Genomic DNA, 15,698 nt, shown 5'->3' on the forward strand with positions numbered 1-15,698 from the left:
GGGCAATGAAGAATAAAACCAAGAAAAGACAAAGAGGAAGAAAAAGCCTTGGCCGTCACCAGATGAGCGAGCAGTCTTGAAGATTTACCAAGAGGCTGGAGCCTCATTCAACCCCCCGAAATCCATTTCGCAGAAGCCCTGATTTCTTCTGGCAGCATTGGGATTTGCTGCACAGCCGCGACGTCAGGCGCATGGTTGTGGACCGAAGACTGGGTCGACGCAGACGTTAGGCGTGTCGAGAAGGGAAGTGATTGATGGTGTGTGAGTTAGAGATACATCAGGTTGTGCCGGTCATGTAGCGTCATAGGGCCACTGTTTATTCCGGGGCTTGCGGGAAGCTTGTCGTTGCTTGTTTCAAAGCGACGCGGTCGCCAAGGACGGCGTGCCTGGTGATCTCTTGCTCAATCAGGACTGGGCAGCCCCGATTTTGGATAGACCTCCCGGGATAGGCCTGTGGGTCTATAGACATTATGTACGGGAATGTACACTGATCGCCGGTGGACAACGGTCCGATAGATGAACGAAGTGGTGCAATGTTTTATGGAGATGCCCTCGAGGAGGTTCAGCGCTTGCGGAAGGTGTTTCTAGTGCGACCACTGAAAGCACGAGACAGCCATTGCTGAACAGGGGTAGGGGTGGTGGAGGTCGGTTGGTTTATGCTAATCACTATAAGGAGCACGCCGCGGGTTTCCAGAAAAGTTTTTGTGGGTTCCTCAGGCGTAAAATAGCGATCGGTTCTCAGGGCCCGTCCTTCTTCATATTCATGCCAGGTTCCAACTCGGGTAAGAAACAGCACTGTTATGAGTTTCCAACTGGAGCATTTGTCCGTCCAGCTGTATAATTAGTGATTGAGGCTGAAGGTCGGGTCTACACTGTTCGCCTTGTATTGCACGAGATGGCATCGGTTGTCTGCCACAGCCAGTTGATGGAAGGTCCATCTTGTCGACGACTTGACTGTGATACCTTTCAAGGATCCGGCCAAGCGCGTTCAGCACTACTTACGTACTGTGTTGCTTGTGTGCCTGGGGAAAGCAGCGATCCAACATGACGATTGAGGTGATTATGGAGCACCGTGGAGAACCCAGGGGATCAAGGTAGGTAGATATTGCTCGAGATCCGAGCCGCAAAACGTTCACTTTTTCCTCGTTTTCTCTCATGTGCGGAAGTTTGATGGTTCGCCAGCCAGACGACCGCAATGAACAATCTCGGAAGACCATGTATCATCATCTTGTCACTCTTGGCATACCAGGGTCTGCCCGACAGCCCGTTGCTTTTCGGTTTGCTTACCGGCGTATCCTCAGGTATTTCTATTCTTGCTTGAGGTCCTAGGGCTAGTTCCCGTATCCGGAGATCAAGGGTCTTATTCCCGATTACACAGTAGCACCATGTTACAGCTCGTTTCTGTCGAGCTTGCAACATCGTTGGTGCCGGACGACTCAACAAGCCGAAGATTTCAACAGAATACGAGCCCAGCATATTTTGAGGTCGAGTTGTCCTTCAAGACACAACGCGTGCTTCTGTTGTTGGAAACAATGCAGGTTTAGCGGCCTTGAGTCTGCATGAATCCTGACGGTGCATTATATCTCTTTCCAGTACTACTCTGTACTGACACAATGCATTAGCCAGGAGTATCGTTCTTGCAAGACCATTCCACCATCTGCAACGACTCAAAAGCCAGACATTTGCGCCGTTTCTGTTTCATTCAAACGGCTGATTCGAGCACAGCCGCCGTGCCCGGTAGTCCGGGCGACCTTCGGGCATTTACTGACGGCACATAATAAGCAAGACTAGCAGATTTTGAACGAGACCAGCAATATCTTGACTCGGAAATGGCCAAAGGCACAAAAAGGGTGCTCGCTCTGCCAATCACGATGCCAAAACAAGGTGCAGTCTTACAACCATGAGCGTTTGGCACGAAACACCAATCCGCAATTGAGTTTGAAGACTTATAGTTTTTTTTTTTTTTTTTTTTTTCCCTCACTGGAAAAGGCACCCAAGTCTGTCTGAGCAAGTCCGCCGCTTCCTTTCCCCATTGCCTCCAGAACGGTCTCTTCTCTTTCGAATGCGTGTCGGAGTTAAGAGGTGGTCAGAGCTCCCCTGTCGCTACGTCGGTGGGGTTTATCGACCACCAAACGATGATGTCAGACATGGGAGCTCCCCGAAGCCAACCACTCAAAAGCTCTGGATTACCATGCAACAGCCATGGATTACGACATGAGTGCTGTGAATGGGCTGTTGACTTTCCGTCTGGCATCTCGATACCCCACTACATTGTCCGGGGACATCGGTTCATCGTGGAATTTGGAGAGAAACCCGCAGGCTAAGCAGCAGTAGTAGTGGTAATAGATGCTCTGTTGCTCAGGGTCGGTCAGCACGTAGCGGCAAGAATCGAGGCAGGTAAGACAGATACGGGTAAAGCAAATACTCACGAATAGGATCCAATGTAGCCATCACGCAGCCCAGCCCTTCGTGCAGTCACCCAAATCGATCCCTCCTTCTTCCTATTGCGTGCTACCTACGTTCAAGAGGGGAGCCCCCTGCCGCCTGCCTACCTACCTACCCCTCAACAAGCAAGGTACTATTCGCTGACCACAGGCCGTATCTCTGTATCATATCTGTAGTGTTTCAGTGGTGAAAGATTGACCCCCGTGCCTCCTCCTCTTCTTCCCATCTTCAATGCAGTCCGTGAGAGCTTTCCTACCGCGCCCTACTCAATTTCGCATCCCATCAGTACTCAGTAATCGTACCATCTTCTCCAACTTCAAACCTGTATACATTTCCCACAACCGCAACATGTCCGAGTTCAAGCTCAAGGACGTCACCGCTCTGACGCTCCAACCCGGTGAGAAGCGGGAAGTCGACGTCGAGGGCATTGAAGGTGCCAAAGTTCTACTCGTCAACGCCGCCGGCAAGATTCAAGCAATTGGCCCAAAGTGCACTCACTACGGTGCTCCCCTTGCAAAGGGTGTCCTGACCAAATCTGGTCGAATCACTTGTCCCTGGCACGGAGGTGAGTCTACGGCAACGCCTCCACGCTCCTTATTCCTCCCAACTTTCTATTGTATCGCTCTAACTTCTGGATCACCCGAATAGCTTGCTTCAGTGCAAAGACGGGCGACGTCGAGGATGCTCCAGCGTTGGATGCCCTCCCAGTTTTCAAAGTAACCGAGAAAGACGGCGCCGTGTACATTTCTGGCGATGAAGCCACGATTAAAGCCGGCCGACGACAGCCCAACCTCAAGAGCTCCAGCGGTCAAGTCGAAGGCGACCGGATCGTGGTAGTCGGCGGAGGTGCTGGTGCAATGGGTTTGATCCAAGGTCTCAGGGAAAATGGCTACAGCGGTCATGTCACCATGGTTACGAACGAGGGCAATCTACCGCTCGACCGAACCAAGCTCTCCAAGGCCCTGATTGCTGATGCTTCCAAGCTGGAGTGGAGAAACGCCGACTGGTACAAGAGTGCTTCAGTTGAGGTCGTGCAGGACGAGGTGACTGGTGTTGACTTTTCTGACAAGTTTGTCGTCACCAAGGGAGCTGGCAAATTCACCTACAGCAAGCTGGTCTTGGCAACAGGTGGTACTCCTCGTAATCTACCACTTCAAGGCTTCAAAGTGCTGGGCAACATCTTCCCGCTTCGCTCGGTCAAGGATACAAAGGCCATCACAGCCGCCATCGGCGAGAAGAAGGGCAAGAAGATTGTCATTATTGGCAGCAGTTTTATCGGCATGGAAGTCGCCAATGCAACCGCGAGCGACAACGATGTAACAGTCATTGGAATGGAGGGTGCGCCTCTGGAGCGCATTCTCGGTAAAGAAATCGGCGTCGGGTTGCAAAAGGCCTTTGAAGGCAAGGGGGTCAAGTTCTTCATGAACGCCGCCGTTGACAAGGCAGACCCTTCTGGCTCCGATCCTTCCAATGTCGGATCAGTTGTTTTGAAGGACGGAACCAAACTCGAGGCTGATCTTGTCATTCTGGGTATCGGAGTTTCACCAGCGACAGAATACTTGAGAGACAATAAGGTGGTCCGTCTGGAAGATGATGGCTCCCTCAAGACCGACGAAAACCTGTCGGTTGTTGGACTCAAGGACGTCTACGCTATTGGAGACATTTCGTCCTTCCCCTACCACGGACCTGGTGGAGATGGCAAATACATCCGCATTGAGCACTGGAATGTCGCACAACAGTCTGGTCGTGTCGTTGCTAGACACGTCGCTAACCCCACGCTGAAACCCGAGAAGTTTACGCCCATCTTTTGGTCTGCTCTAGGTGCTCAGCTTCGATACTGCGGTAACACGGCTGGCGGTTACGATGATCTTATTCTGGAGGGCAAGCCTGAGGAGAACAACTTTGTCGCATACTACACCAAGGGCGAGACTGTCGTGGCACTGGCCAGTATGGGCCGAGATCCAGTCATGGCCCAGGCCGCAGAGTTGATGCGCAGAGACAAAATGCCGTCCAAGAGCCAAATTAAGAGTGGGCTCGATATTCTATCCACCGGACCTCCAGAGTAGATTCCAAGACCAGATGAGGTCCGTGGTCAACCCCGAATACTTGAGCCAACACCAAAACGATATATTTGAACATGCTAAGCATAGCAACGAAGCGTAGTAATCTATTTTATTTTCAATTGATAGTTGCAAATCTCCTGACTGTGTAGGCGCCAAATACATCTCATTCTAGTAAACGTATCGGAAGTCCAAGTCTCCTTCGCCAGAAGTTTCTGTGCGATCGTCTGCCCGGTCGCCTCGACAAATTTGCGATTTCTTTCGATTCAGCATATACAAGTAGCCAATCTGACTAGCAATGAGACCCATGCTGATCAAGGCAGAAGCAAGAGAGCACCAGTGGCCCAGTCGATATGGGGCAGCTCGGTAAACCTGAGGTGCGACGACTCCGGCAAGATTTCCAATCGTTTGCTGTATGCCGATTGCCGTGGCACGCCGGTAATGAGGCGCCATGTTGTTACCAACCCCTGGACATCCGTCAATATAACCAAGTCACCAGCACGAAATTTATCATAATGGTGGATAAAGCAACTTACAGGCTTGATTGAGGCCAGGACCGCAGTAGATTGGGATGGCGATCATGTAGCACGCAAAATAGCGAATGCTCGGGCGGTTGGGTACTCCAAGCAGGATCGCATAGCCAATGACGGCAAAGATATCGAGGGTTAGAAGCACCTATAATCCCAACTTAGGAAGCTGTCATAAATCGTGTCGCAAGAAGGCATTACTTACAGTACCACGACGCCTCCATTTGTCGCTCAAGAAAGCGGCAGTCTGTACCGTCAAATATCAGTACGCTCTCAATATGAAGGAGTTCGCGTGTTCTTACCAAGAAGCTTATACCCCCGAGTGCGTAAACCGGTACACTCAAGTACTGCGCCTGCAACGAGGTATACCCAAGATCCAGTTTCAAGATTGAAGGCAAAAAGGTGCTAAATCCGTATAAAATGATATCCTGGAAGAATTGAATAAAGGCACTGTGTTCAATGACGGTCAGAGGCATGGTCCAGAAAAGGGAGATTGCATCATCACATACGTAAACCAGACTTTGGGATCAACCACTGCCTTTACCACCTCGGACCACTCGAAATGAAGATTGCCCAGGTATTGTGCGCGCTGGGCCTCTCGGACGGCCATGACCTTTTTGTCCTCCGCTGTCAGGAATTTGGCTTCGGCTGGCCGGGCGGGCAGGCCAAAGAAGACCCAAAAGGCGGCCAGAACGGACAAGCATCCTTCTATGATGTAGAGCCAGCTATATGTCTTCATTAGCATTCAGATTCAGGACTGAGTGTGGGGTTTCGATACCAACCTCCATGACTCCAATCCGTGTACTCTACCGATATATGTTATACCGGTGGCAATAAGACCGCCAAACATGCCGGCTAAGGCTACAGCAGAGAATAGATAGGCTTGACGGAGACCCTGGCAAGCACAAGCCATGTATTAGAAAACAGATGGCCGGATACCACAATGTAGACAATCTCACCTGTTCCTCCTTCTTATACACCATGGAGATATACAAGACCAAGCACGGAAAGAATCCAGCCTCACACAAGCCCAAGAGCACGCGCGTGGCGATAAGATCCCCAAACCCCTTGACAAACCCGGTGCCAATGGTAACGGCAGACCAGCTCAGACACATGACGGCAATGGCACGGTGCGGACCGACGCGTTGCGTGAGCAGGACGACGGGCAGCTCCAGGGCGACGTAGGTGGCGAAGAAGACGCTCACGGCGGTGCTGTACTGCGGGTCCGAGAGGCCCAGGTCCGTGTTGAGGCCGGCGACGGAGGCGTTGCCAATGTTGCTCCGGTCGAGGTAGGCTACAAAGTACAGGGCGGCAAACATTGGTGCCAGATGCCAGTCGAGCTTGCGGACTACTTGTTTCTCGAGCTGCCGGTCGAGGATGAGTGCGTCTGGAGGAGGAGTAGCAGCCGCAGCAGCAGAATCGCCCATGGATGTTTGCAGCTCCGTGGCGCCGGCCTCGATGTCGACTTCGGGCCTCTTTTCTGCCGTATCTGGCAATGACTTTTTCTCGTCGGCGTCCATGATGGCGGTTTTGACAGACTGGTTCAGCTACACCTCACGTCAAATGATATAATACAGAGAGGCTATGTCAATGGTCAGACTACTTGGGGCACTGCATGTTTTATAAATCGAATTGATATTGATATGATGTATAATAGATATGTACGATATGGATAGAGCATAATGCAGCATGGTTCGATGCATCGGTTGGGTTCTTATCTTGCATATCCATGCCGGGACGATTCTCATGAAACAACCAGACTCCAATGTTTAGGGACGGGGTACTGACTCAGTTGATGGCGGTTCGATATGGCACTTATCAAGTGGATCAGATCTGCACAATGCGGTATGGACGGAGATCGAATGCCGCAGTATAAGGCAAACGGATGCTATCGCGTATCAAGTGTAAAAAAACCACGGCTGGTATCGGTTTTAGTATAAACAAGCGCTCAGGTATAGTGTCGTTGGAGGGTATATAGTGCCCCGGGAAACTTGCTTTATTCTAACGGCAAGTACTGATACTATCACAAAAGCCAACCCTAGATATTTATCGGAATCCCTTGTGCATTAGGAGTTTTATTAAGGCCTTTTTCTATTATTTAATAGAATTATTAGGTGACTATCAAGCAAAAATAATTGAATGTTCTGGTATCTGCAGTCTGCCCAGGTTGTTTGGCTTAATCGGGATCGGCATTCAAATCAGCAGCCGATCAAGATCATGATTTCCGGCCCCAAAGTGATTATTTGCTTGCACAAACGCAAACAAAAAGTCATATTCATGATGCAAGTGCATCTTCTTATTTGAATGTAAACAAAAAGACTACGACTCAATTCAGCAAAAATGCAAAAAGAGAAATGTCGCTTCTGTGGATCGAACACAGTGCCTCCAGATATCAAGGTCCTGAAGTTTGGGGCTTCAGTCTGGCGCTCTCCCAAGTGAGCTAAAGCGACCGTTTTTGGGAGATGTTGTGTCTCAGTAATGCCCGCCGTTGATCGGCTGACCACTTGATTGGTTGCTGTTGAGAAAATTGGAATTTATTTGATATTATGTCTATGCATACTAAACTAGTGGAGAATAATAGTAGAGAGCCCGCCCTGGTGGGCATCGTGAGTGAAAGATGATCCACCAACGACTGGATATCCTACTGAGCCCGGCGCTTCTTTCGGTGCCCATCCGAAAATGCTCAACTCCCCTGGCTATACACGAGCATCACAAGACCCATCATGTAATGGTCAATAGCCAAGAAAATCATTACAGAAAGATATGAACATACTTGCCATCATCTTCAGGAACTGGTAGATGGTTACGGACGCTTTGCAATGGCCCAAACAATCTCTCAGTTGAGTGACTGCCTATTAGTCGAGAGGTCAAATTCATCAGGCCCCGAATTGTATACCTGGTTGCCAATCAGCATAGTAGTAAATAGTCTCATGAGTCTGAGCTTTTCAGTGGCTCCTTCACCACAATTTGTGAATCACCCTGGCGATCCTCTACCCAGGTGCCAGGGTATGTCTTTACAGCGGTGTGTCAATAATCCAGAATTACTCTGGTTCAACTGACGACCATTATTATCTACTCGTTTGCATTGTATTCTGTCCCTCATCGTCAGGTAACATGAGGCTTGTGACAATTTAATGCATTGATTGTAATGAGAGCCGAATTATTAGCAGCCGACTTCAGGCAAATAAAACAGAGCCCAATGTCTACATTAAGGTATATTCACCATCGTTCTTGATTGTGATGAACTACTATCATGCGCACTACATTTATGACATAAGCCTTCGATAGCCGTACAAGCCGGTTCAGTGGTTCGTGGCTGTGAGCTGGGCAATATGGATTACATTATCCATGGCACCTCGTTAACATGCCTCATTAACAAGCACAAAAAGCATGGAGCTAGCAAATTTTTTCGTGCTCATGTCTTGTTTGCTTATTTTTGTCTCGTCCACACTAATCTACGTTATCAGTTACCGCTGTACAAATTCTGCAACACCGGAAATGACAGCGGGCCAAGCAAGCTGCAAGATTGAGAGAAGAAGGGCCATTGCAGGCAAGACGCCGCAGCAAGCGAGGCACAGCACAAGTGGAGTTCGAGAAACGCGTGGGACGGATAAAGAGGGCAGGGCCAGCAGACAGATGCTGAACAATAACAGAGCCAACAAAAAGTATAAAATATTATCATCATGCTGCAAATTACGAGGCAAGCAAACATCGTCTGGTTGGAATCATGAGACCTTTTATCTCTCGTGGTTCGCTTCTCTTGGGATGGGCAAGAAAATAGGTACTGTCAGTGAACCTGTGCCCTGCGTCAATCTCGGCCCCCCGAAATGAGATCTCCCGGTGCCTGGGTGACCCCAGTTGACTACATTAGTGAACGGGTACCTGAATGAACATGCGGGCTGACTCGTTGAGGCATAATTTGGTGGGTGGAAGAAGCAAGTCACACCAGCCCGTATGTACTTGGTTCTTCCCTATGCACGCACTCAATAATCAACGAAAGATGAAGGGAATAAAAATGGCTGGCATCAGATATAAAACAAAAAGTGATAAAAAGGGAAAGAAGCGTTGGGACGTCGGTGGCTGGTGTAGGGTCACGATAGGCTGTGATGCTTCTGTATTGGGCCTCTGTGTCAGCGGCCCAGCGTCAGACCATTGAGCGACTTGTACTCTGTAGACTTTGTCGTCATAAGGCATGTGGGCATGGCCCATGAGGTGTGCCCAAGAAACCCAAGAAACCCAAGAACCTGGTCGATATTGGCGATATGCGACAAACCTGGTGCAACCTGGCAAAAGGTATTGCGCGCGGGCCTTTGCCTGTCAGATTGCATAAAAAGCTGGTAAAATGGCAGAATAGGAACGCGACGACCGGGTCTAAAACTCTTGTGGATGAACAGATACAGATACCAAGATGCACCTGACCATGTGCAGAAACAGGCTACATGTACCCATTTGCTGGCGCGTCGCATCGCCTGTGCATTAGTTCTTTCGAACATACAAATACTACATAGTACACTACATATTCCTCTCCCTCTTTGCCTACCGCGTCCTAATATCAATTAGATTATTGCTTTTAGTCCATCGTCGCCGTTCTGTGCTGTTTTTGTTCCGTTTGCAACCTTTTTCATCAGTCGCGCCCACGGGCCTCTTTTTTTCTCGACTGACTGTCTCTCCAACTGCCGATCTCTTTGTGTGGCACTCGCTCGACTACTACGCCATATGACTCTGGCACTGATGACACACCGACACGCAGGTTGACAGCCAAGCCACTCATTGGGAGGGAGCCTTAAACCAAAAGAGAGGGATGCCCACTTTGCCTTGCGCTGCGAGACAACAAATCCTACAGCAACAACAAGTATATCCACATCAACGAACGAACCATGGTTGGCAATGCGCCCACAGCCTGTACCAGGTGAACCCCACTCCAGCTGGAGATTCGAGCTCCCCCGGGTGGCGGTCGGTCGGTCGAGGACGGGCCAAACTCCACCGTCCATTGCAACTATCATAATTCATTAGTTTCAACTCCAAAGGAAAAGACGACCCTGAGGCCGAAACGAAAGCAAGCGTCATTAAACACGCGAGCAAAAACTTTAACGGCCTCGGGTCGCACGCGAATAGGAAGAAAGGAGGAATAATACTTTCACCGCCCTGCTGAAGAAGAAGAAGAAGAAGAAGAAGAGACTGCAACCATTTGACTCACACTGCATTTCGAATTATCGTCCTTTGTCCTGTCGAAAACCAGCACCACGCGACAACGTTGCTGCCCGAAAGAAAACCTTACTGCCATGCGCCTGTAGTGCACCTGCCTGCTTGTCAATGGTCATGGTCCCACGGTTCTGCGAAGCCACACCCGAGAGTCTGTCCAAGTAAACTCGCGCCGCCGCCGCCTCTGCATCCCGTTGCTGCAGTCCCCTACTGTACTACTCCTCTTCTACCCCACGATGGCCGAACCATATTCTTCAGCTCTACTCGAGGTAGGCGCAGAAACGGGCGTAGACGCTGAATCAGAACATCATCAACAACAACAACAACTCCTCCTCGCTCCAGCGCTTGTCTCTGCTCGCAGCGACAACCCGTCGCTAAAATGCTGCTGTGGTTCGGCCGAATGTGTCTTTCTAAGACACAGCAACTCCATTCTGGATAGCGTTGAGAAGGATGTGCACAATGCAGCACGGATAGGAAAGGTACGTTGTTAAGTTTACCTCTGCCGCTGTCGAAGTGTCTCTACTGGGGGCGGCAACCGCCAAAGCCATGATTGTCTCAGTTTTTTGGAGGGGGCGTTTAAGACTGTACTTGTTTTTGTTGTTCAGTCGTCGTTACCCCCCACTGGCTGCCATGATGCAATGGGAGTGACGAGCGGTAAGCATATAGGACCAGTAAGTCGTGCTGTCCTGGCTATGAATTGCTTTTGCAAACCGTCTCTTACGACTCCCTACGCCTGCATCATGGTCCTCTAGGACATACACGACATACCCGTCCATGACCCATCCCATATATGACCTCCCAGGAATGTGATAAACCCCACTACTGATGTCTTCATACCCTCTCTCGTTTGCCCAAGCGCATTCCTGCTTAGTTGGAATAAATCGCAATTTTACCAATATTTGCATCATGGCTCAAGTCAAATGTCTAATGTTTGGTTTACAGGCGCTGCTAGCACGTCACGAATCGTACATGGCCGACGCTGAACGAGATCACCTGGAGCTCACGAGTAGGATCGAGCAACTGGAGATGGACAACAAAGATCTGGAGGCTAAGAACGCCCGTACGATTGAAGAGAACAGAACTCTGCTGGATCAGCTGGAATCACTGAACACGACCGTATCCGACTCGGAGGCGCATATCAAGTCCCTCGAGGCGTCCTTGCTGTCTTCGCAACAAATCATACGCCGCCTAGAGACAGAGACCGCACGAGCCGAATCATTGGAGAGGCAGATTGCGTTCCTCGAGCAAGAACAAGAACAATTACAAACAACTCTAAGTACGAAACACGAAGAAGCTCGCACATCCATGGCGAGATGGCAACGAGCGGAGAGGGGAATTATCGACCTTCAGGTGCAGCTCGAGAGGATGGAGCAAGAGAGCAAGGAAGAACGTGAGCGTCATGCCGAAGTAATGGGACGCATGGAAAAACAACGCGAACTTGAAAAGGAATTGAACACGGCTGCCGGTCGCTTAAAGGGTGCGGCTGCAGCCAAAACAATGGGTGGTGGAAGCGGATCGACTGTAGTATCACACTTTGTCCGTGACCTTCTGCAAGACAACACCAGTCTTCAGCAAAACATTGTGGAGCTGCGGGAGATGCTCATGAATTCAAACGACGAGATTCAAGCGTTGCGGGAGGAGCTCATGTACCATCAGCCAGCAGATGACGGAGATGCTAGAACTGCACCCACCCTGAGAGCGGAACTAGAAACCAAGAAATCCCCAGAAAGACCTGTACCTGCGGTTTCTCAGGAGCTCCATATCCACCATCACTACCACGTCACACCAAAGGTTGAATCCAAAAAGACCAAGAAGAAGCGCCAGGTTCTCACACCTGGCGGTTTCATACCTCCAGCAACGCCACCTACCTCGACCTGGCGAAGAGGACCGCGGGATTCAATAAATTCGATAATGTCGAGTCGCCTGTCCATTATGTCTGAACAGGCATCCGACTTTGCGCCATCCTCGGCGCCCAGTTCGCCGCGTTCCAATGCGCGAAACTCACTCTTCGATCCCGCGTCCACGGACTCTTGGCCAGCCTCGCCAGTCACCAGTGTTGACCCAATGTCTCCCGCCTGGCGGGGACACCGCAAGCTTCCTTCGAACTTGTCGGCACGAAGCTTTCAACTGCCCAGCGCCTACTCCCTCGACGTCCCAAATCATGCGCATACGCATACTATTGTCGAGGAGGGAGACGGATTGGAAGAGGTGCCAGATCTAGGTATCGTCACGGACGAATCTGGTGCCGACGATGAAACTTCGTCACGCGACCCGAACACTTCGATGGACGAGGTTGATATCTACATCAGCGGAGAGACAGAAGATGATCGTGGCCCACAGCGTGGTCACCGGAGGGCAGTATCGCATGAATCGATCATGTCGCTGACAGGAGGTCTTGATATTCACACCCTCAAGTCGCGACCTACTCAAATGACACTACGTCACATTAGCAATGCGACCTCTATCACGGCAAGCAGCACCATCACGGCTAGTCCAATGCTGTCCCGAAGTCCTTCCCAAATGGGCAGTCTCGTTCTGCGGGAACGTTATGCGCCCTCTGTCGGTAGCTTGCGGTCGGTATCCGGCCCTACGCCGAACGGCCCCTCGAAAATAAGCTCTTGGGTGGGCTGGCGACCTTGGAAAGGTGGCGCCTCGGAAGGTGGCACACTTCCCAAACCCAAGGAGAAACCATCCGCCAAGGACTTTGGCCGATCACCCGGTATCAATCAGATTGGCGCCATTCCTGGGTTCCATGAATACATGGCAGCCCATCAAAAACGTGATCCGGGAAAAGTCAATCCAGACCAGGTTGACCACGATGCCCTCCTGGAAGGCTTGGCTGAGTAAAGCCCAAGCACACAATTAATCACGGACCAAGCATGCATGCACACATGGCGTTACCTTACCTTTTTATTTTATTTTTTATTACACTACTAGCATTGGGGATGGCGCTTGTTTCTCCATTCGTTCAAATATGCGTTGGGAGGAGGAGTTTGATTTAGGTTTAAAAGATGATACCCGTCACGGCCCACGGCCCAAGAGCCCATAGTTCGTTTGTTTTATCTGGGGAAATTTTGTCATGTCGAGAGATCAACTCGGCTTCATTAGGGCGGCGACTGTTCAGTATTGGATAAGTGGAAGAAGAATGCCTCGAAGTCGGACATGGTCGCAATGCTGCGTTTCCCCATCCACAAATACCACTTTCATATGTCATATAATATAGTAAAACTATCCAGAAATCGAATAATAAGAACACCAAATTGTTAATACAAGCACTTTGCCCCCACAGAACGTGTGACTATAGCTCTGAATCATGTGGACACATACAGCTTATGGGAGTAGCTAGATAAAAGTGATAGGTGGCATCGAGTGATGCCTCGATTCGTTGTTATTGTTGAATGTAGCTCTATACAATTGGGTCATTTTCCAATCTGGTTGAAGTATTTCTGTGTATTATACAATTTCTTCTCTCAAACTCCATGGCGAGATCAGAGTATTGATCGTGACATGCGAAGATGTTCACTAGCATAAGCAGTGACTTCATCGACAATCCTCAAAAAGAAAAAGAAAAAAAAGGAAACAATCAAATCCAGTCTCCTCTAATGAACTCGCAATTAGAGCGATCGCCGTTCAGAAAGAATCGGAGCACACTGTAAGAAAATGCCCCCTTGCCTTTGTATCTTATTGAGGAGCTCCATTGACTACGCCAAAACCAGTCATCGCCGCCGTCGCGAAAGGGGGTAACAAAGACAAGAGCGTATGATGGTGAAGCCTTGAGCGCGTCCACACTGGCCCCTTGCCAACTCAGTCCTCCAAAGAGTACATTCATGTGATGTGATGCTTCACACAATATCCGTGGTCCATTCTAAGTGTCAGACGCCGACTGTGTGTGGTAACACAGGAGTAACAAATCAACTCTTTCAAAACTAGACCAATAAACGCCCGTCTATGCAATGTGTATCATGTGAACGGAGAGAGAACCGACAAGAAAAAAACGCGAGAGGGGTATCTTTGGTGTCGACGAGCAAACGTAAAATCAGAACAGAAAAAAGGGCAAAAGCCCAACAAAGAAAAACCTTCAAAACGCCGATAGTTCTTGCTCGAACTAGTGGAAAGCCTCTTGCATCATGACCGTATTCTGCTGATCAGCTTGAGCCAGTTGATTGCGAAGAGCCTGCATCTCGCCCATCATGGCCATGATCTGGCGCTTCTGAGCTTCAATCTCGGTTTGCTGGCTCTCCTGGGTCGAAGCTGCGATTTCGGCCTGCTGCTTGTGAAGGTTAAGCTGTCGACTGAGCTCGGCATTGATGCGAGTCAGAGTCTCCTCAGACTTGCGCAACCGTTTGACCTCGGCCGGGCCGTCGTCCTCTGGATCCTCTAGAATACGCTTCTGGGGTAGCACCGAAGCAATCTGGGGCGAGGGCAGAGCCTGCGGCTGTGCGGCCGTTGGAAATTGGATCGAAGTCGGCAGAGCTTGCTGGCCAGGCTCCGAGGACGCGGTAACGCTATCGCCGTCCTCGGCCGCCTCGTCACCGGACGCCAGGGGGCCTAGATTGGTATGGACTCGGCGCAGATGCTCATTGAGGTTCTCCAGACGCGAGAAGCCCTTACCAGAATGTCTCTTGCAATTAAGATGAGGACAGTTGAGTGGGTTGCGCGGGCCTCCGTGCTTGGCGTGGACTTCACGCTCGTGCCGTAGCAGACCGCCACTATAAGTGAACCCGGCGAGCTTTTCGCAGCCTTCAGCTAAGCACTTGTACGGGCGCTCATGCTTGTCCATGTGCTTGCTACAGAAAATAATTAGCACTCGTGGCATTAGACGGGGGGTGAACGGGGACCACTTACTTCCACTCGCATTTTCGATTGAACGATTTTTGTTCCTCGATGCAGTCGGGCCAAGTACATTCGTATTTGCCAAGGGCGTTCTTCCGGATATCCCGGTCTGGCTTGGGGATGGGCTTGCTGCGATGGGTGGCAGCATGCAGATCAGTGTCATCCTTGGGAGTGGGGAGGGCTGCGCCTGGTGTCGTGTTGATGGTTGGCAGGTGAGGCAGATCAATATCTGGATGAGTCTCTGGCGACGGGAAAGCAGCAGGGGCGGGAGTGGTGTAAGCAGCTAGATCAGCAATGTCGTGGTCGCCAAAGCGATCGAGGCCATCGACGCCGTCTTCCTCTGCTAGCCCAGCGATAGCCTGGTAGTCCTCAGTCGGAGTGTGGAACTGCCTCGGCTCAAAGACCTGGACCATCTTGAACTCATAACCCGGCAGCTTGGAGTTGTACTGGCGGTTGCCGTTGAATACTTGCATAAATAACAGCCGTGTGCGGTCGTCTTGTCGCAAGCGCTTGGGCAAGATGAAGCGACGCACCGTCTGGTTATTACCAAAGGAAGGCGACTGGATCAGTTCAAAACGAAAGTCGCCCAGGCGTTTCGACTGGAGCCTCTGACCGATAGCGATAGTATGCT

At 50.4% G+C, this 15,698-nt stretch overlaps 4 protein-coding genes across 4 annotated transcripts; 2 read left to right on the forward strand and 2 right to left on the reverse strand.

The window, feature by feature from the left end:
* Positions 1-2,793: 2,793 nt before the first annotated feature.
* On the forward strand, positions 2,794-4,511 carry PFICI_07296 (uncharacterized protein; the record flags this gene model as incomplete). Its single annotated transcript, XM_007835877.1, has 2 exons — positions 2,794-3,010; positions 3,094-4,511. The coding sequence occupies 2 exons, from the start codon at positions 2,794-2,796 to the stop codon at positions 4,509-4,511; spliced, it is 1,635 nt and encodes a 544-aa protein (XP_007834068.1).
* Positions 4,512-4,676: 165 nt separating this feature from the next.
* PFICI_07297 (uncharacterized protein) lies at positions 4,677-6,552 on the reverse strand (the record flags this gene model as incomplete). The annotated part of the gene is made up of 7 exons (XM_007835878.1): positions 4,677-4,972; positions 5,042-5,180; positions 5,238-5,279; positions 5,335-5,482; positions 5,542-5,757; positions 5,815-5,927; positions 5,992-6,552. 7 exons carry the CDS (start codon positions 6,550-6,552, stop codon positions 4,677-4,679), a joined length of 1,515 nt encoding a protein of 504 aa, XP_007834069.1.
* Positions 6,553-10,470: 3,918 nt separating this feature from the next.
* Positions 10,471-13,081, forward strand: PFICI_07298 (uncharacterized protein; the record flags this gene model as incomplete). Its single annotated transcript, XM_007835879.1, has 2 exons — positions 10,471-10,713; positions 11,177-13,081. The coding sequence occupies 2 exons, from the start codon at positions 10,471-10,473 to the stop codon at positions 13,079-13,081; spliced, it is 2,148 nt and encodes a 715-aa protein (XP_007834070.1).
* Positions 13,082-14,339: 1,258 nt separating this feature from the next.
* On the reverse strand, positions 14,340-15,540 carry PFICI_07299 (uncharacterized protein; the record flags this gene model as incomplete). The annotated part of the gene is made up of 2 exons (XM_007835880.1): positions 14,340-15,021; positions 15,080-15,540. The coding sequence occupies 2 exons, from the start codon at positions 15,538-15,540 to the stop codon at positions 14,340-14,342; spliced, it is 1,143 nt and encodes a 380-aa protein (XP_007834071.1).
* Between the last annotated feature and the right edge of the window lie 158 nt (positions 15,541-15,698).

This window comes from Pestalotiopsis fici, assembly GCF_000516985.1.
Source record: "Pestalotiopsis fici W106-1 unplaced genomic scaffold PFICI_Scf_4, whole genome shotgun sequence".
Classification (NCBI taxonomy): domain Eukaryota; kingdom Fungi; phylum Ascomycota; class Sordariomycetes; order Amphisphaeriales; family Sporocadaceae; genus Pestalotiopsis; species Pestalotiopsis fici.